Source organism: Sinocyclocheilus anshuiensis, unplaced genomic scaffold (genome assembly GCF_001515605.1).
Source record: "Sinocyclocheilus anshuiensis isolate Anshui unplaced genomic scaffold, SAMN03320099.WGS_v1.1 scaffold1558, whole genome shotgun sequence".
NCBI classification, from domain to species: domain Eukaryota; kingdom Metazoa; phylum Chordata; class Actinopteri; order Cypriniformes; family Cyprinidae; genus Sinocyclocheilus; species Sinocyclocheilus anshuiensis.
The window spans coordinates 76,877-98,473 of NW_015542412.1; the positions used below are offsets into that span (position 1 = coordinate 76,877).

General features: G+C 38.0%; 2 protein-coding genes across 7 annotated transcripts in view; one reads left to right on the top strand and one right to left on the bottom strand.

The window, feature by feature from the left end:
- The first annotated feature begins 428 nt into the window (after positions 1-428).
- On the top strand, positions 429-10,903 carry fktn (fukutin). Of its 5 annotated transcripts, none has more exons than XM_016492779.1 (10): positions 429-523; positions 689-852; positions 1,233-1,289; positions 2,055-2,255; positions 2,416-2,693; positions 3,328-3,460; positions 3,585-3,714; positions 5,713-5,846; positions 7,817-7,941; positions 10,352-10,903. In XM_016492779.1, exons 2-10 carry the CDS (start codon positions 733-735, stop codon positions 10,563-10,565), a joined length of 1,392 nt encoding a protein of 463 aa, XP_016348265.1. In that variant the 5' UTR covers positions 429-523; positions 689-732; the 3' UTR covers positions 10,566-10,903. The 5 variants fall into 5 exon arrangements, with proteins under 5 accessions (XP_016348265.1, XP_016348267.1, XP_016348268.1 ...); XM_016492781.1 differs by lacking the exon at positions 10,352-10,903 and adding an exon at positions 8,483-8,644; XM_016492782.1 differs by lacking the exon at positions 10,352-10,903 and adding an exon at positions 8,300-8,456.
- A 2,299-nt stretch (positions 10,904-13,202) lies between these two features.
- The window catches only part of ythdc1 (YTH N6-methyladenosine RNA binding protein C1), a 26,109-nt gene continuing 17,714 nt past the window's right edge, over positions 13,203-21,597 (bottom strand). Inside the window, exons 10-17 of one of the 2 annotated variants that reach the window (XM_016492790.1) lie at positions 20,467-20,636; positions 17,181-17,260; positions 16,346-16,382; positions 16,197-16,236; positions 15,877-15,942; positions 15,719-15,787; positions 15,312-15,401; positions 13,203-14,147 (exon numbers count right to left, since the gene is read on the bottom strand). In XM_016492790.1, coding sequence (XP_016348276.1) covers positions 13,926-14,147; positions 15,312-15,401; positions 15,719-15,787; positions 15,877-15,942; positions 16,197-16,236; positions 16,346-16,382; positions 17,181-17,260; positions 20,467-20,636 — 774 coding nt within the window. In that variant the 3' untranslated portion in view covers positions 13,203-13,925. Of the gene's footprint in view, positions 14,148-15,311; positions 15,402-15,655; positions 15,788-15,876; positions 15,943-16,196; positions 16,237-16,345; positions 16,383-17,180; positions 17,261-20,466; positions 20,637-21,597 lie in introns of both variants that reach the window. The other variant, XM_016492789.1, reaches the window with a different exon arrangement.

Consider the following 21,597-nt stretch of genomic DNA (forward strand, 5'->3'; position numbering starts at 1 on the left):
GCGGATACCATAGAAATGAATGAGAAGTGCCGTAAACGGACACTACTTGTGGCAAAATTTTCCATGTTTTTTTATTTCGTTGTAAACTCCTAATGTTGCTTACTGAAAAAGAAGCATTTAATGACAAACACACTAAACATTAACACAGAAGTTCTCATTTAATTAAGTCTCCCCTCTGCTGACATCCATTAAAAACAGCCACTGACTTCCATAGTATTTTTTTTTTCCTACTGTGGAAGTCAATGGCAACCACCAACTGTTTGATTACCAGCAATCTTCAAAATATCTTCTTTTGTGTTCAACATAAGAAAGCAACTCGTACAGGTTTGGAACGACATGAGGCTGAGTAAATGATGACAGAATTTTCATTTTTGGGTGAACTATCCCTTTAAGATTATTTTCGCAACGCGTTTTAGAGATGTCCCTCCTGGCGCACGGTCGCAGTGTGAGGCAAAAACAGGCAGAATAAAGAACTGTATAAATGATTGTGATAAAGCAGATATTCAGCGTTTTCCTGCTCCTGGTAAGTTTATAAGAAGCTATTAATTATTGGCTGCATGTTTTACTTTGAATTCTGTGAATGCAGAATCTAGTTATTTGGTCAAATAAAATGATATAATCTGATATCACGTTATGCAGATTTGTCACCCGGTGTGTATTTTTGTTTTTCTCATTCCTCTGCTCTCAGCTGTGTCTTTATGAGCACAGATATGATTCTCCTGTGTGTGTCAGATGTCAGAAGTAGGACTAATGGCTAGAATAAACAGGACATTTGTGTTGACTCTCCTCATCGCTGCGAGCTCCATATTCCTCCTCTTCCAGCTCTTCAACTACAGACAGTATTCATCAAAGGTGACAAGACAAAACCTCAAACATTTTACTTTACTGTCCTAAAAAACATTGATAATTTTGGTCAAAGATTATATAGAATAATAGGCTAACATATATATATATATATCTATATCTATATATCTATCTATTTCAATAATTTTCATTGTGAATTTTTTTCGTGACGAATATTCCCATTATTCTTAATGGCAGTTTCCTTTACTGTATTCCATTGATTACTGTATTTAATAAACACTTATAATACTATATACACATGCACACAGTCACAGCGTGTGCTTAATGTATTAATAAAATGAATCAAAGTCATCATAAATTAAAGGCTGGTGCACCTAATTTTGTTGATTGATGTCTTGCATATAGTGACATTATTTCTGTCACTGCAGAATGGACTTAACGCATTGAGCAGTAAAGGATATCTGTCCGGAAAAGAGGCACATTGGGTGAGTGAAATTTTAATGTTAATGATCAAAAGTTTAGTCTACAGCTCTAAATCTGTGTGGTTAAGGTTAATGTTGTAGCTGCTGCTCACCAGCGAGAGAGAGAAGAGGGATATAACAACCTACTTCATCCTTATAATAATAATAATAAGAATTATTTTTATAGCGCTTTTCCGAAGCTCAAAGCACTTTATAATCAACAATAAACATAAAACACATGAAAGAACAAGACAAATTCAATAAACAATTCCGAATACACACCATTCTCCACAAACAATCATGGTATCTCAGTCAAATATATAGTCTGAAGTAAGAATATACATACGTCCGACCCAGCAGTCTAAACAGAATGAACAGTAGAGTAAAAATGATATAACCAGAAAAGTCCCTCATAAAGTGAGTACAGCAAGCAACCTGCATCGAACCGCTTCTTATGTGCCACAGAGCCCTTATAACACACCTGTCACATTCTCTATCTGGGATGTAAATGTTTTTTTTGTGTCAGTTCTTTTTTTATCTTAGTCTGACTAAAATCTGCCTAGCCTAATCATATTTGCCTGTTACCGTATAAAATGCACTCTGAACTTCATTACTATGTTGGCTGTTTACTTCACTCCTGCCTTCTGAAGCTAGAAAACTCACCACACTTTTAGCTAACAATTTCAAACATTACAGTCAATAAGGCAACAGAATGTTTTAGTCTCGGATATGTGAGACTGTCATTTGCTAATATTTTGTCTCGTTTTTTTTTTTTTTTTTTAAATCTAGCATTTGCTGAAGAAGTTCCTGGGGCTGGTCCATAAGTTTAAATTGCCTGTGTTTCTGGTAGACACAGCATCTCTGAACCTTCTGTCCCAGGATGCAGTTCTCTACAGGGACAGTCAGCTGAAAGAGCCCCACTGCAGTTTCCTCTGCACACACAGGGACTTCACCACCTTTGCACTTCTCGGAAACCTCTGGAAATATGATGTGAGGAATTCAATAGAATTATTGTGGAAGCAGCAAAAAATGGCATCTTTTAAGCATTTAAGGAAGATTTGACTTAGATCCTCACCTTTTTCCCCACACACACATTGTTCATTCTAACAATAGTTTAACACAAGAATAATACTTCTCTATATTTATGCAGGCCGCTTTATTGGATGCAGCAGCGGAGCGAGGTCTGGAGCTGCTGGAGATTCATGGGAAAGACCCCAGACTGATCAGCATGGATGATCTGACAGCAAAAGAAATACCACTGCACTTCCTGTTCCGCTTTAACAGCCGTCTGGTTCATGTGGTCGTTCTATACGAGCGCAGTGGGAAGTACCTCTGGCACGGCCCTCTCAGGCTGAGAAGCAGTATGGACAGGACATTCGCCCCTTTCGGAAAACTGGACTTTGGCCGTCATGCTGGGGCCTATGACAGGTGACGCCATGATTATTGCATGTACACAGAAATGTCAAGTGAAGTAAATGTCTGAAAAATATCACAATAATCCACAAGTAATCCACACGACTCCAGTCCATCAATTAACATCTTGTGAAGCCAAAGGATGCGTGTAAGAAACAAATTCATCAAGACAATTTTATCTTCAAACCGTTGCTAAGAGTCCTTTGTCTATAATATTGCGTTCTCAAGTCATTCCATCTGAATCAGGAGAGAAATATGCACAGATCAAGCACCGTTTACAAGCCAAAACAGCTCTAAACAAATATGTGGCTGGATTTTGATGTGAGAGGACAACAGGGGATGGACTTTTCACTAGAGAAAGCCTATTGTGGCCAGACGTGACCATTTAAAGTTTAAAACGCCTTGATGGATTTGTTTTACAAACACATTACTCGATGAACTGGAGTGGTGTGGATTACTTGTGGATTATTGTGATGTTTTTATCAGCTGTTTGGACTCTCATTCTGACGGCACCCATTCACTGCAGAAGATCCATTGGTGAGCAAGTGATGCAATGCTACATTTCTCCACAGTTTCCACAAAAATATTTTACAAATTGAAAGAAATTAAGATTTGACATACATTGTTTAATTTCATGACTTTTTTTCAGGCCAGAGCTCATTCTAACCACTCTTGATGGCCTTGACGTAAGAATCCCCAAAAACTACTCTGGTTTCCTCCATGAGCATTCCAGCAGTCGCTTTCTGGAGTGTCACTGCAGAGAAGCCAAGGCCTTTTACCAGGTACTGTTGATTGATGGGAAATAAAAGCAAGATGTGTAGGTGTTTAAATCTCTTAATTGGACTGTTTTATCTGGTTTAAGCATTGAATATATATTGGGCTCAGAGTCAAAATAATTTTGTGCAGCTGTATCCAGAAGACACCTCTACAGAGGCTATGGACTTTAGGATGAGGGCTAAAAGTCTGCTTCATCTTGCTTCTAAAGTCCTCTCTGTGCTTGGAGTTCCGTTCTGGCTCAGCAGTGGAACCTGTCTTGGTAAGAGGCTCTCAACATATGTAGTGTTGGAAAAAGTTACTTTTAAATGTAATGCATTACAGTATTGCGTTACTCCCTAAAAAAGTAACTAATTACATTACTTGGTTACTTTTTATTTAAAACAAACCTTTCAGCTGTGCTGCCATTCTGGATTGCATGAAGAATAAGACGTAGGAGAAGAATGGGACCCACTTTATATTAAGTGGCCTTAACAACTATGTACTTACATTTAAATTAATAATTTGGTACAATGCACTTATTGTGTACATACATAGTTTTACATTGTACTTATATTTTAAAAATACCTGCATGTAATTACATCTGTAATTAATTTCTTTAATTACATTTATAATTACACAGTTGACCCATCCCTTACACCTTAACCCACCCATAAACCTACCCATACCACCGAACCTGTCCCTAACCTTACTCGTATCCCACCTCAATAGCAGCAAAACTGTTTTGCAATACAATATGAACACAATAAGTACATTGTACTTAATTTTTGATGTAAGTACATAGTAGTTAAGGCCACTTAATATAAAGTGGGGCCGAAGAATGTTCATTCAGCCATAATAAAAAAAAAAAATGAAACAAATGTTATTTTTATCTAAAGTCATTTTTGCTTATTAGTATGGTTGAATTGGATTCTCAGATGGTAACAAAGATATTGGTTTATTAAATGATATTATATTACATAAAGGATATTTATGTTAACATATTTAATTATTGTAGGTTTGCGTTATATTTCAGTTTTTATTCAATTTGAGGAATAATGAATCTGTTTTTGGGTAAGTGAGGCGAGTAAATGCATGTTCACATTTAGTCTAGAACTACAGTAACATGTTTACACAGCACACACAACGTCTCTGCTCTTACTCCCGATTTCTCTCAACAGAAGAGCTGTCAGTCAATAAAGGGGAAAACTACCGTTACTTAATTGAAAAAGTAACTCAGTTATTCTCTTATAAATTAAAAAAGTAATGCGTTACTTTACTAGTTACTTGAAAAAAGTAATCTGATTATGTAACTCTTAATGCGTTACCCCTAACACTGAAAATATGAGACTTACATCAATCGATATGTGACCCTGGACCACGAAACCAGTCTTAAGTCGCTGGGGTATATTTGTAGCAATAGCCAACAATACATTGTATGGGTCAAAATAATCGATTTTTCTTTTATGCCAAAAATCAATAGGATGTTAAGTAAAGATCATGTTCTGTGAAGATATTTTGTGAATTTCCTACCGTAAATATATCAAAACTTAATTTTTGATTAGTAATATGCATTGCTAAGAACTTCATTTGGATAACTTTAAAGGCGATTTTATCAATATTTAGATTTTTTTGCACCTTCAGATTCCAGATGTTCAAATAGTTGTATCTCGGCCAAATATTGTCCTATCCTAACGAACCTTCAAATCAAACCTTCAGATCAAATCTCAGTTAAAAAAAAAAATTACCCTTATGACTGGTTTTGTGGTCCAGGGTCACATAGTTCAAACTCACAATATAATGGATCATAGCCTATATATTGATCTTTGTAAGCTTAATTTTTATGGCATGATAATGGAATGATATTGACGCATTATGAGGCATTTCTGTTTCCATTTTCTTTCCTGTGGATTTAACTTGTCTGCCATATTTCAAAAGGAAACGCAAAGTCCATTTGCAATTGGATTTCCAAAGTCTTACAAGTTATGACCCTGTCATTTTGGAATAGCAATAGAAAGTCACCCATTTGCTCTTTCACTTTCTCTGCCTTCTGCCCCAACCCTCACAAAATTCAAATGGAAGCGCAATCCCGTTTGCACTTGCATTTCCGATGCCTAGCAATATGTTCAGGCTGTCCTCGACCTGCGTCATAACTTCATAACTTTTCTATTGGTTCTATGGGCTGTCATAGATTTTAAGAGGAGACTAAGCAAAAACAACCTTCAGTGAGTAATTAGATTGAATAACTCCCATCTAACTCCTTCTGTCCCATGTCCCACAGGTTGGTACAGGCAGTGTAACATCATTCCTTACAGTAAAGACGTCGATCTGGGCGTTTGGATTAAAGATTACAGGCATGACATCACTCAGGCGTTTCAGAAGGCTGGTCTCCCACTGAAACACAAGTTTGGGAAGGTAAAGGGTGATTTATTACCTGGAAAATAACATTGCTGGATGCTTTGTCAGTTCCCTTGCTTTAAAACTTGTTCAGAATTGCAGAAACAATCCATCTCAATCTCCAAAAATTAAATATTGGGTGATTTGGATGGACTCATCATAGAAACACTGTAAGCACAGGACGTAATTATGCAACTGTGCAGAAATAGCTTGTCAATGGGGCAGTACCATGACAGGTAGACTTGAATTCTAAAAATAAAACAGAAATTAGTGCATTGGCTTATTGGACATTGACTCGTTGGAAATCTTTTTTTTTTTTTAACACTGTTGCTGTCCTATAAATTTGTATATTTGGTCAGTAAGAATTCTATGAATGGGTTGTACTAATAAAGATTTTAAACCTAATTTAAATCAAGGTTTTTCTAATTATGCTACACTAGACTTTAAAAATGTTTAAATCTGTTTTAAAATTTTGTTTTTAATTTTACTGTAAACCAAGATCAATTTAATCCTAAACTCACAATTTTCACAATTATAGTTTTATAGTAACTATTAACCAACCGAAACTATTCACATGACAGAATATATATAAATTTACTGTAAAGTTACATTGTGTGTATAAATACGTATTCATGAATTCATTCAATTATTTCATATGTAAGGCATTGTCATTACTATATTACATCAGCAAGATATTTATAGAACTGATTTTCAGTTTTGAAGATAACAAGATTAGTCATATGATGATTTTTGACAATTAAAGGGATAGTTTACCTAAAAATGAAAATTCTGTCATTAATTACTCACCCTCATGTCGATACAAACCCGTAAGACATTGGTCTCAAACTCAATTCCTGGAGGGCCTCCGCTCTGCACAGTTTAGCTCCAACCCTAATCAAACACACCTGATCCAGCTAATCAAGGTCTTCAGGGGCCTGTTTCATAAAACAGTTTCAGTTAGTCTGACTTATTGTCAGCTGATTTAGTTAAAAATAAGTCAGACTAACTGAAATAAGCCTGGCTTATTTGGTAAACTTCTTTTATGAAACAGGCCCCTGGATTGCTAGAAACTTCCAAGCAGGTGTGATTTGGAGCTAAACTCTGCAGAGCTGTGGCCCTCCAGGAATTGAGTTTGAGACCACTGCTGTAAGACCCATGATCTCCTTGCTACATTTCTGTGCCTTGATCGTGGTAGTACCCTTACTGTCCATGGAGGGTCAGAAAGCTCTTGGATTTCATCAAAAATATCTTAAAGGCAGGGTAAGCGATTTCTGGTAGCCAATGTTGATATTTGAAATCACCAAAACAAACACGACCTCGTTTTCCTCTTTTGTTTTTTATCCGCCATCTCTATCTTTCCGTCGCTCGGCTCAGCTAATGTCCGTCCTATGCACTGAAAGCTCTCTCCTCCACATCACGAGTAGACACGCCCCTTATTGCTGATTGGCTACAAGTTTGTTTTGCTATTCGGCCCGAATCAGTTTTCTAAAGTGTTTTTGAAAAATGACATACCCTACCTTTAATTTGTGTTCTGAAGATGAACGAAGGTCACACGGGTTTGGAACAACATGAGGGTGAGTAATTAATGACAGCATTTTTATTTTTGGGTGAACTATCCCTTTAAGCACATTTTCCCTCCAAATTCTCTTTACTGTAATGCAAAAACAACGTTCTAATTAGTAATTACTAAAATAATGAGTCTTCCTGTCTTTACGTTTTTAATGAGAATACATTCAGTTCAGTTCACATACATTAAATTGTCAATATATACTTACAAATTTATGCTAGATGATATGCCTTTTTAATGTTACAGTAATGATGAGTAATGCATTATAATAGGTTCCTGCCTGGGCTGCGTTTAACTGTCAAAGTTATATTACAATGGAAAAACTTGATCACTAAAGTAGGATCGATGAATTGATTTAAGGATAAATCAAGGCCCAGACATTTGCTGACATATTTTCACCCTTCTTTTATTTAAATTTCAGGTTGAGGATAGTTTGGAGCTCTCCTTTCAGGGAAATGATGTGAAACTGGACATTTTCTTTTTTTATGATGAAGGTGACATTGCCTGGAATGGAGGCACACAGGCAAAGAGTGGCAAAAAATTCAAGTGAGTATTAGAGAGTTCTCTATTATCAATTAAACATTTGCTTTCAATCAGGGATGCAAACTCTTCAGGGGTGAAAAAAGGTTGTGAAAATGACATGAAATTACCACTAAAACAGTAGATGGCTGCAGAGGATCATTCATCAGCTCATTTGCCATTACCACTCCCTAATATAGGTTTTTTCACCTTTCTTTTTTGTTCCAGGCTTAGTTCATAAAATGACTATTATAATAATTTAAAGTATTTTTATTGTACTGATGTATGAAGTATAGCAGCTGTAAGTCTCATGCATAGGTCTATTTTGACATAGGCTTGGTAGATGTTTTGTCTCATCCATTGCGGTTATCACTGTCAATTTCAGGTCAGCAGTGAAAGACCACCTACTAACCTGTCAGTTGTCCTCTGTGTAGAGATAAGAGAGGTTTTACAATTTCTTTAAATGTATGTCTTATTTGTTTTATTGTCTTCTCATTTTCTAAAATCTGTACTCGACCCGAATCACTTCTTACCCGAACTCAACGTGCATAAATTATTGTTTTAAAAGAAAATGCCGACCTGAGACAGACCTGATAAAATTGAACCCAAGTCTGACCTGACCCCGACTCCATTTATTTTCTAATCCGACTGGACCTGGAGGTAAATGGCATTGCTGTGTGCACAGCCTGCAGCCTGCGAGGAAAAAACCCTGGTGTCCTGCTGACTGATTTGGCCGCTGCTCCATTACTTTCATTTATTTATTTATTTATTATTTCTTTATATTATTGCCTTCCTGATGGATACAAGTTATTTCTTGGGTTCACCTTTCAGTTGTGACCAGTGGATTGGAGAAATAAACGTGATCGCTCGATAAAATCATGGATTCACTAGTGTTGTCTGCAACTCTATTTACCTCATATTCGGCGAAGGGCTTGTGCACACAAAAAAGCCCTACATGAACATGAAGCGAGTGGCTTTTTCTGATGGATCTCATATCTATAAGATGGATTTCTGTGTGCAAGGTCACAAACGTTTGTTCTCAAAAATGCACTTAACATGAACCTGCAAGTACACACTGAAGTGCTGAAATGTCAGTAAAATGCCATCCAGCCACATGATGGCTTGGTTAGGCAAACGGAGGGGGTCGGTAATGTACTACGCCAGGCCCACTACCTATGTATTTCTGCTAAAATCTCAGTTGCTGCTGGCCATCCGGGATGGTTTAAAGGGGTCCTATTATGCTCTTTTACAAAGTCTTGATTTTGTTTTCGAAAAACGTATTTATTTTTCACATAATTTACATTATTAAAATACCTTTCTCCCCAGCCTGGCACAAGCCTGGCTCGATTAGTTCCGGCTTTGATGAAGGTCCGCCTTCCGAAAAACAAAATGTGTTGTGATTGGTTAGCTGTCCCAGTGCGTTGTGATTGGCAAACAGCTTAGACAGTGTTTCATTTAAAAAAGTGAAAAAGCATAATAGGACCCCTTTAAAATAATTCAGGCCTTATCTGGTCCATTTGGAAAAAGCGCATTTATTTTAAATTAACCAAGACCCAAGGCCACTAATACCGAACCCGACCCCGTGGAAGTTTTGGACCCAAACCTTCTCGGGTCAGACCTCGGGTTTTTCAGATCCAAGTGGACGCATGAAGACCTCTACTATTCACTGCAAGGGTTTGCGGTCTGGTTTATTTTTTTTTTCTGGAACTTTGTGAAAATCATCAATGTTTTCTGATTGCTTGTTGGTAATTTTGAATAACAAAATGCCTTTTCTAACTTTTTCAAGGCCATTTGTCCGATTCTCACAAAATTTTTCAGGGAATCATTTATCTTTATCTTACATCTTTGTCTCATAACAAAGATTTCAGATGAATTTTGATTTATTGAATTGTTTCGAAGATATAAGTAATTGACATATGCAGTGGGAAGAATAAGTTTGTGAACCCTTTGACAGCATCTGGATTTCTGCACTCAAAAAGTATGGTCTGATCTTAATTTAACTCACAGTTAAGAGTCAAACACAATATAAAAGTTAAATTTTTCAAAATTGTATTTAAGACCTGATCTTTGATAGGGCAAGCTGGAAAAAGTAGGTGAACATCTGTGTTACAACTCGAAATTGTTCATTTCAGAAGATGAGGCTGGATGTATGGGTTGCAGAGTTGCCCTGCCCTTTAAATAAAAGCATACAAAGTCTGGTTGCTGTTTCTACAAACACAAAGTTTAGCACTAACCTCATGACACTCAAAAAATGTATCAACAAGATCTTTCTAATTTAGCTGTGTTGGTCGTTTAGTCACATGTCACACATGTTCTGGAACCCCAGTGTCTGTTGCAAAACGTTGTTAGAACTCAATGGGTGGCACTAGTTAATACTCAGGGAAATTCTGTTTTTTTTCTTTAAATATCTGCTTTTATTTGTATTGTTTCCTGACAGATATGTGTTCCCACGATTCAGTCTGTGTTGGACTGAGCTGATGGAGCTAAAGGTCAGAGTTCCCTGCGAAACCGGGGACTATGTGATGGCCAACTATGGACCTAACTGGAATGTTCCTGTGAAAACCTGGGACTGGAAGACCTCTCCGTTCAACGTACAGGAGAATGGTGTGTGGCCTGTGAGGGAATGGGATGATGTCATTCAAGTTTACTGAAGCATCATGGGAGTTCAAGTATTTAGTTATACTCCAGTTAATATGTATGGGTCATTGCAGTTACCCTAAGCTACTACAAAGTCGATAGTAAACCCCTATGGAAAATGTTTCAGTGTTCCTTAAAAGTCTGCAGACATTGACTGCCTTTGTAACACTAAGAGAACATTGAAAACAAAAGAAATATTAATGTGGTGACGAGATTTGTTTTATTAATGTAAATCATTGGTCTCATAATCAATTCCTGGAGGGTTTCAGCTCTGCACAGCTTGGCTCCAACCCTAATCAAACACACCTGATCCAGCTAATCAAGGTCTTCAGGATCATTAGAAACTTCCAAGCAGGTGTGAGTTGGAGCTAAACTCTGCAGAGCTGTGGGCCTCCGAGAATTGAGTTTGAGACCACTGATGTAAATTATCTGTCCTGTAAAGAGGGTAGTTTAAAATTTGATTTGAGAATGTGTAAATAAACTGCTGCTGTGCATTGTCCTGGGTACTGATATGTATTTTTTTAATTGAATAATAAACTCCTGTGTGAACTATTTAGGCCAGGGGTGCCCAAACTCAGTCCTGGAGGGCTGGTGTCCTGCAGAGTTTAGCTCCAACCCCAATCAGACACACCTGAACCAGCTAATCAAGCTCTTACTAGGCATACTAGAAACTTCCCGGCAGATGTGTTGAGGCAAGTTGGAGCTAAACTCTGCAGGACACCGGCCCTCCAGGACCGAGTTTGGGCACCCCTGATTTAGGCTCTTCTTTCTTATGAATATAATTTTGTAATTGCTGACGTATTACTGATATATACATTTTAATGATAGCAACTGATAGCACACTAATTTGCCAAAATTAAATAAACATATTGTAGTTGAGTGGTTTGAGTGCCTCAGCAACCCTGGGAACTTGTCTGGAGCATTGCCTCCTGGTAGGGATCTCTAAGCAAATTGGTCCCAGGTTAGAGGCCAGACAAAGAGTGATCCAACACTGTCGCTTATGACCAGGAAAGAGAGTGGAACCTTGATGACAGTAGGGATACCAGGGTCCTCTCCTGGAGGCAGGTCTGGGAGAAAACCTGGTAGCCAGTTTGAACCCGAAACAGCAACATGGGCCACATCCTTGGGGACTTGCCACTTATTACACAATGGGTTGCAGCTGGAGAGGGGGCCCATGTGGACCTTGGATGCAGATGACTGGAGGATGTTCCAATAATCAAGGGATCACACTTCTCAGCCTATGCCAGAGTGCTGCAAGAACAATGTGGATTCCATCCTATATGTGGAACAGTGGACAAACTTTATACCCTAACAAGGATTCTGGAGAGGTATGGGAGTTTCCTTATCCAGTCTACTTGAGTCTTGTGGGCTTGGAGAAGGCTAACAACTGCATGCCTAGGCATGTCTTTTAGGGGGCACTACGGGAGTATGGTAGGGTGTCATACACCGATTGGTCTGCACACGCAAACAAAGCCAAAACCTAGATATTTTAGGCAATATAGAAATTCCTTTCGCTCCCCATTCTCAAGTAAAGGATTTGGACTTTGACTGGTGTGCTTTTATATGCTAATGGAATTTACAAGACAGAAATCTGAATCCTTTTAGCTGCGCACAATTTCCAGATCATCTGCGATTTATAGTTTTCAATTCTGGAAAGGAGGCGTATGCACTTATTTGTGCATGTTAGTGTCTTTGAATTACACGTGCACATTTGAGGAACAGGACGGTCGATTTCTATGCAACACTTCATAAATGAGGCTCCTGGTGTAAGCTACAAAAAAGAAGGCACCACATGCCACTTATGTATAATAAGTTCTAGTTCTAGTTTATTTGTACAGCGCTTTTCACAATACAAATCATTGCAAAGCAACTTTACAGCAAATTAAATTTCTACAATATTTAGTGGTAGCTTATCAGTGGTGACTGTCAGTTAATGTACATATGGCAGAAATGTACGGAAAAATCAATTAAAGACGCAATCAAACAGATGATGAACACTATTAACAGCAATTATTATATGATGCAATCAAAATAGACATATCTTTAAATGAAACGAGAGCTGATGCCTCCAAAACACACTAAATCAGGGGTTTTCAACCTTTTAGGACCTTTTTAGGTTAAACCGTGGACTTTGCAATATTGAGCGTGACTCATACTCGAGCCAACTCTGCTGTCGACTAGCAGTGGGAGTCAGATTGCCCCCTAGTGGATGGCTAAAGATTTGTTAACTCACATTCATAAATTCTCAAGGGAACGTCTCTGAATTAACTCCTGAAGAAAACCCCTGCATTGAATTGCTCTTTCTGGTGTTGGTTAAACCATTATCCATTTACAAATCATGTAGGATCTGTAGAATACAGTGTATCTGTTTTTACAAAAATATTCAACAAAAAAATCACTACATAAGGGCAACATGTTTCATCCATTAGGTTACTCAGGAAAAAAAAGGAAACCATTTCTCAGAAGCTCTGATCAGAATGGGGGGAACATATACATTTTGTAGTGCCACTTTTAAATGTAAATAAAATGGGGTCAAAAGCAGCCTTGGAGCCGATTCCCTTTCCTGAACGAATGTATTGTTTTTAAGTATTAATTATTATGAGGTTTATTTTTATTTAAAGTGACTGCACTATTCACAAATACAAAACACCAGCAATTCACTTTCTTTTATTTTTTTGTTTTGTACAAAATGTATCCATATAGTATCCAACAGATACTCCAACAACAGATGACTTAAGTCAATTTACAAACCTTCATGACATTTATCTTTTTACTAGACAAGAAGCAAATGTGGGAATATTTACCCACGTCTCTAGAAAAACAAGCCTGGTTGCAGACAAAGCTATAGAAACATACTTGATACAACATTGTCATATTTAGCAGTGCCTTGGAATACTGGCACCTATGACCTTATTTAAATGTTCAACAGAAATCACAAAGACAAGCGCAGAGTTAGCAAACACCTAAAAACTGCAACAGCCATGTAAGGAACGCACAGTCTGGCTCACAATCTAAAGTGGGGGGAGAAAAAGAAAAAAAAAAAGCATACACAGGGAAAAGAAGCTCCTTCTCAACATTGCAGGATCAGCTACAGAACCAATGATTAAAAATAGAAAATAAAAATAATTGAGGGTAAAAATGCTTTTTGGTTTTCACAGTTAAATTTTAAATGCACTGCATTGCATGCATGATGCTAACAATGGCATGAGATTGAGAAAAAATGTTTTCTTTTACAAAATGCCCAGAAATATTCAGTTCAGCTTTATGATGAACTTCAACTGTATTAAAAAAAAAGAAAAAGAAATTAACAAAATCTACAAAATGAAAAGGGGGGAAAAAACAAATGGAAAAAATAGGTTTAAAACTATTTTCCCCTATCTCTGGTATCGGCCCCTCTCCTTCTCCCTCTCACGGTCTCGAATTCGCTCTCTCTCACGGTCCCGTTCTCTGCCACGCTCTCGTTCTCGGTCACGACGCCCGTCCCGTGGCCGGTCGCGCTCTCTCTGTCGGTCCCGCTCACGTGGTCGGCTCCTGCGTCCACTCACCACCGCCTGCGTTCGTCTCAGGAAATCATCCACTCGCATGTCATAGTCATGCTACCAAACAAAAGTTTTAAAGATTGAATGAGTAATCAGACACTTAACATCAAGAAACACATTTTTGGAAATGCAGTTTTTGGAACAGGTTTTTTCAGCTAATCAATGCTATGGTAGGGCTGGACGATTAACAGAAAAGAAATCGAAACCGAAATATCGAAACTCTAACCAATGTAATTTTCTCATGTCGGTTATTTTGGTTTTTTAATCCCATTACTACTTTCCTCTTAAAAACATACCACTGCATGAGTAGTCGGCGCTATACGGACGTGTATGACCATCACATTCACGAACTTTAGCAGCGTCTCACACGTGATCGACGCACTAAAAGAATTTAAAACTTTTACACTCCAAAACAGTGGACCAATCAGAAGACCCCGGAGGCGGGGCAAATGTTTTTGTTTACAGTAGCAGGTTGGCATGGCATTCTGCGCTGCATTTTGTTTTTAAACCAATTCTAAGCGCTAAGCTCGCGGTTTTAGACATAGATATGTATAGATTCCACATTCGACCGCTCCAGATACATTGACGCGTTTTTGGAACGTCAACTTGACGTCATTCTCCATAATAATCAATCAATATTCAAAGATATACACGAGTATAACTTGCTGTTGTAGACGCACACAGTCAACTTTCGCTCGAGGGTTCACAGACCATTCCAAAAATGGCAGATGGCTTACGTACCGTGACCCATAGAAACAGTCTCTAATGAGGCACTACGTATATACATCTATGGTTTTCAACACAAAGACGTGTTCTGTGTGAATGGCCAGTAAGAATCTAGAGTAAATACTTAAACATGTAGAGTGACAGGACAAAATCACTAAGATAGTGCCCTGCCCTTTCTCTTAATCAGCAGTGTTCTATTTACATTCATTATTTAAAACATTTGTTTACAGGAGATGCAAGTTATTTTTTGCTTTTCACATTGCAGCATTTAAAATAATATTGATTTACAAGAGATACAAGTTATTTTCTACTTTTTGCATGACAATATTTAAAATGTATTTTGTTTGCAAGAGATGCTGGTTATTTTCTACTTTTGACAACATTTTGTTTGCAAAAAATGAAAGTTATTTTCTATTTTTGGTTTTGATTTTAGGTCATATCGCCCAGTTCTACGCTATGGTAGTGTTTGAGCTGTTTTAAGTGGCTAAACATTACCAAACTGGAGGCGAAAGAGCGAACGACCCTCTTTTCCCTGAAGCGGGCATCGTGGGGCATGGGATGGTGTCCGGAGTAAGGAGGGTGGGCCTGGGGTGGAGGAGGATGATGCTACATTTTGTTTGCAAAAAATGAAAGTTATTTTCTATTTTTTTAGGAAACTTGCTTTTTACAATAAATCTGAAACGACTTTTTACACAAGACGTCTTCATTTCAAGAAAGCTTTGATTTCAATTGTTCTAAATATTCAACAAATAACCATAAATAGTTTGTTTCCTTCAATGCACTCTTTCATTAGAAAAAATAAAATACCACCTTTAATAGTTGAGTATAATTTATAATACCCTCTTTTCCCTGAAGCGGGCATCGTGGGGCATGGGATGGTGTCCGGAGTAAGGAGGGTGGGCCTGGGGTGGAGGAGGATGATGCTGGTAGTACGGGTGCTGGGGAGGATGCTCCATTCCAGGGTATGGGGCCTTCAGATAAAACAAAGTGTCAGGATTGAAACACACTGATAACCAGAGCAAAGGATACAGAAAAACCCAGTGAATACAGTCAGTCTTACCATTCCTTGCCATGGTGGTGGAGGCCCAATGTTGTGGTGGAATTCTCTCATATAGTCATTGTAGGACTAGACATAAGAAAATGAGTGTTAATAGTGTTTATAAAGTACAACTTATAACTTTATGACTGCACCCAATCAATCGGGAAAAAAAATGTCACTAATGGGGTCTGAAAAGTAGCTACATTTAGCATCAAAGTTAAGTTGGCAATACTTATGGTGAATAACTCTTCCACCCAAATAATAAAACATACATTTTTCTTTTTAAGACATACTTGGGTTATGAATGCTATTTCATGTTGATTTAAAGATTTAAAACTTACTCCGTTGAGAAACACATCTCTTCTAACACCAGAAAAGCGCCTGTGAAGAGACAATAGGTTATAATAAGCAAAGTTAAGTCATAAATAAAGTTATAATACAACTCCCATTTACAATTGGAAGCTAATGAGGGAAAGACAACAATACCAACCTGTCCACAGGTGGATTGCGAGGGTTCTGCATAAAACCTAAACAGACAGCAAAAATTAGAAGAATTTCTCAAATTACAGAAAGGCGCAGCACAAACAGTACAACCAAAAGTCCAGAATTAATCATCTCATTTAAAAACCCAAACAAATGCTACAACCATCTTGGCCAAAAAGCAAACTTAGAAACTCAAGAAGATCAGGGTGCAGTTCAGCTTTCATACTACACAGAAATACAATTCTCACCTAAGGTACCATCCTTAAAGGGTCATGAAACCCCGTTTCAGCACTGGTTAGTTCTCACCAGCAGAGGCGGGGGAAGAGAGGAGACAGACAACACACACAGCTTCGCATTCAGACGGTTTCATTTCGCTCCCATCGAGTTAAAAACACAAATAAATGCAGAGTCATTTGCGCATTGCATCGAAAACATATATATGAACGTGCTGTTGCACCTCTGAGAACTTTTTTAGCGCCGGCTCATCATTGATGTACTATAGTCCACTGCCACATCACAAATTGTGACGTCAACACAATGTAGATTTTAAACCCGGAAGATGAAAATAGCGCAAAAAAGCTTCAAATTAACCAGTTTTCTCCAACAGTTAAAATGATCGGATGCCAACGTTGTCTTCTATGATGTGCAACACAAACAAAAAAAAGTCAGAAAAAGTAGTCTGGGGTTTCATGACCCTTTAAAACACAAGTCACTCGAGAAAGAGTCATAACAAGGGGAGCAGAAAACCTTTTTGTGGCATATTACCGTGGCGCTCTTTCAGAAAGCAGACCACTGAACAGTGAGACAGAGGAAAGAGAGATCTACATGTCGCGGATATTGACCTGGTCTCTGGGGGAATTCTGGTGTGTAATCAATCCTGGGCCGCTTCCGGTTGTGCATGTCATATTCCTCTGGACGACGCCTACGTAAACCAGGTACATTAATGTGAAAGATGGCACTGATTTGAAAAAACAACAACAACAGACAGACATGAACCATACAAACAAAATGACCTTCAGTTATCAGTGTGTGGGTACAGGATGACATATATTATCAGATTTCTTTCTTCATATTTTAGTTAATAGTAAAATACTTCAGTGAACTGTTTAACATTCATTGGTGAGCAACTAAATGAATACTTAAGCTGCATGACACCAAGTAAAGCACGGCTGTAAGCACAAACCTAATGTACAAACTTTCTTTGCATATTAAGATCTCAATGTCCTGCATAAAATATTCAGGGTTCAATACAAGTAATAAGTAATCTACTGACAGCATTTGTGTCATAATGCTCATTTGAGCTAGGTGAAAATGGATGATCAAATAGTCATCCAACAACTGACTAGTTGGTGAAGTTGGCTAGATCATCTAGATTTTTTAGTTTAATTTTTGATATTAGTAGCAGCGGTAGTGTTGCATTTTCAAAAGGATGTTTAAGAGAAAGTTAAAAATGCATCAAGAACACTGCATTGTTACATTTCACTGAACTCGGACTGCTTTTAAAACCCATCTTATGCACCAAAAAATATGTAATTGGGGTCAGGTGCATTTTTTAAAATCATGGTTACAGAAAGGCACTTAGTTAAGCAACAGTCATTAAAGATTAAAGTGCACAATTTTTCGACAGTAAAGCCACAAGATTGATGGAAAGGCTTCATTTGGATATACATTTGTATATCAAACGTCATGAGCATGTAAAGCAGATAACTTTTGTATTATACATGCAAGGATATCAAAAACTTGTACTGAACCCAGAACATTTCTTTAATACTAAAGGCACATTGATGTGGTTCTTTTTTTAATGCTCAATCCTCAGCAGAGCTCTACAGTGCGAGCATTTCACGGTGTTCAAATGTGAAAACTTATTTTGACACCAGTAGAAGTGAAATCTGACTAAATCACAACCCGTGAACTCAAATGATACCATTTACCCTTATTAAAAAAAATGTTTCACAATGCATTTGGTTGAATTTTGTTATCTTCCATTCAAGTCAACAGAGAAATGAAAAAATGTTGAAAATGTTTAATATACATTCAGAGGATGTGCTCTTGCATTCTGGTGTGCATGATGTATTGTTATTTTTCTGGTAGGGTCTGGTAATACTAGTTTCATATATATTTAAGATGGTGTGTCGTTCACCAAGATGTGTTTCCAGGCTCTGTTCCGTTACACTTCGTCTAGCTGTTTTTATTTGTATTTGTGAATGCATTTCTCTGTTGACTTGGAAGTAATCAGCAAAAAGTAGCCATTCAAACACTAAAAATAGGAAAAGGATTTGTGAATTTCAAGAAAGCGTGATTAATATATTTGAAAGATCCATTATTGTGTTAATGACTGAAGTTATAATTATGTTATTGGGCAGTAAAAGATTACTTCTATTTTGTATAAAGATGTCTTGACAAAGACACCAGACAAGTTTGCTGATAACATCTTTTTCCAAGTACAAAGTATGTTAGCATTAATGTTAGTCATTAAAAAAAACATCCTGAGCCTTACCCAAATGTTACCGTAGAGCTCTGCTCAGAATTGCATAGTTTGAGTAACTTTTGCTGTGTCGTAAAGCCAAAAAACCCACATGCCTTCAACTGTGCCATGAGTCTTTTTCTAGAAAGATTATTCCTAAACTCAACTACTCGAACATATACTCAATAAATGGGTGCCCTTAGTGAAAATGTTATTCTAACATATGGTAAAAAACCCAATATGTCAAAAAACAGTATCTACAGTGGAGAACAATAAAATCTGGTTGAGAGTGTGACATACCGCATTCTTGTAGTTTTGTGACTGTTAACGTTGGCAAATACTTTAAAGAGTAAAAGTTCATTTAAAAGTCCATCTTATGCTTTAACACATTTTAAATGGGAGGGCTTGGTAAAGCAGAAGAAGGGGGAGTGATAAGGAGTGGTGCAGTCCATTGCAAAGCAAACCAAAAAAAACCAAGAGAAGATCCAGACATCTGGAAATAACCCTTCTCTTGGGGTACTCAGTCCATGGAGGGCTCAGAGAAACACAGAAGAAGGGAAGGGTGGAGGCATCATTTTACACCATCTTTAGTCCAGAGGAGGGAAACCAAACCGCCTACCTACCACCAGCTGGAACATCCCATCGATTTTGAGGAAGGGGCTTTTTGTAACAAAGAGGGTGGGGAAAGGGGAGGGACGTGTACACATGTAATGCATCCAAACTGGAGTCCATCAGTTGGGGCTGGGGGCCAGACAATGCAAACCAACAAACTTCCTCATAATGTTTGTCTGGAGAAAGTAAGGATGCATTTAAGTCCTTTTTTTGGGGCCATTTTTTTTCTTTTTGGGCCTTTTTTTGAGCACTGTGGTATGGAACAGAGTTCATGTAAAGCAGTGCTCTATAGGGACAGTCCCTGGTGTGATTTGAGTCCATAAGCACTGCAAACGGGATGACTACCCACTCCGGCAGCTTTGCAGAAGAACATGCTCTTTTTTTCCCTTCCTCCCTGTCTCTCCCTCTCTGTTTTCATTCTTTCCTTCACCGTTTGATGCTACACCCCGCACACTTCAACTATCTATATTCATAAGCACACTCTGGAGCTTTTTCTGGAAAGGAAAACCAGCAAAGAAGTCCCAAAATACGCTCCTCTTGAACACTTTCTTTTTTTTTAAACAACGCCCCTCAAATCGATGTGCCATCTTCTGTTTAATTATTAAGGCTCCTTTTAAAAGAGTCCCAAATTTGACTGGCTCTATCCCCCATGGACACTCCTGCAAGAAAAGGCTTTGGGAACAAATTTAAACACAGTCTCATCTACATAAAGAAACAAACCTCAGTGCTACAACTACAAAGTTAACTAGACCATTCTGAGGCTTAAGTTGTTAACAGTTAACAGAGGCATATCAGGTCAATTGTTACACCATTTTAACTCCCATTAACCATCAAAATTAACAACAGCACGGATGATTTATGCTGTGGCTTTCCCACAAAGCCGCAGCCGGTCCGCTCTGCTCTGGTCGGCTTGGTTCGTGGCTCTTCTCTGACCCTCTCTCAAGTGACGAAGACGACGAAGGTGAAAAAATAACAAAAACACACACTTGCTCCCTTTGCATCAGGTGACAGGGACACAAGTGCGCACTATCAGTCCAAAGAACATTTCTAACCTTCCCATGTCCCGAGGGACGGGCTCTCTGTGGGGTAGTCGGCCCCGAGATCGAGGCTCTGAGTGGATCCTGCTCTTGTGGCGCATTTTGTGAATGACTTGATACAAGTCAATGCTCTCATCAGGTGGGAAGAGCATGCACAGCTGTGTCCCGCAGTCTGGTTCGATCTCCTGCAGGCGGCCGTTTAGAGAGGTCCAAGAGATCATGCGAGAGAGTGAAAAGAAAGAAAATTAATTAAACTAGGGATGTTCATTTCGGTTATTTTTCCTAACCGACAACCGACGCTCGTTAACCGACAAGATTATTTAAAATTAGAATTGAATTAAATTAGAAAGGATAAGTGTCTGTGACCCGTTAAAAAATACTAACATTTGTTTCCCGGGGATTAATTTTACATGCGCAAAAAGCAGCAAACAACAGAACATGAGGATTCACATGGTCATCATATATGCACCTGCAGCGCTTCTGCGAGCGGTAGCCTATAGCTTATATAATGAATAAATAGGCCTATACGAGAAACATATTTTTACTTAAATAATAAATTAAGAAAATGAAAGAAAAACTGTGCAACAAGTAGCCTATATGCAAAGCTTCGGTTCATTTTTGTGCTGCGCGCAAGGAAACAGACGGCAGAAAGCGACATCCAATTTTTCTTTAGGCTTATTTTACAAAAGCACAAAGATTTGTTTTTATTGTGAATGTACACAAAGGCAAACCTTTTACAATTCCAATTATCTTTAGGACTAAAAGGAGTAGTTTCTTCCACTGTTAGAAGGAAAAAATTCAAGTGATTGCGCCGGCGCCACATGCGAGCACTCAGTTAAGCACTGCAACCTTGACAATGCAGCCTGTTCATTATCATAATAAAATACAGTCAGTCAAACATATGGGAAAAAAAACTATGTAGTAAAAAATATGTAGTAAAATCCGTTAAGTGTTATCACAGTACCGCCGTGATATTATGCAAAACATTTTGTTTTACGTGGATACTGGAACGCTAGTGAAGTACATAATAAATAATAATTTGCCATTCAAATACATTGTGAATACGGAAACATTTGATTTTGTGTGGAATGAGAGACCCAAGTTGGTTTCAGTTTAGTTTTAGCCTAAATTAATTCGTTTTGGCTT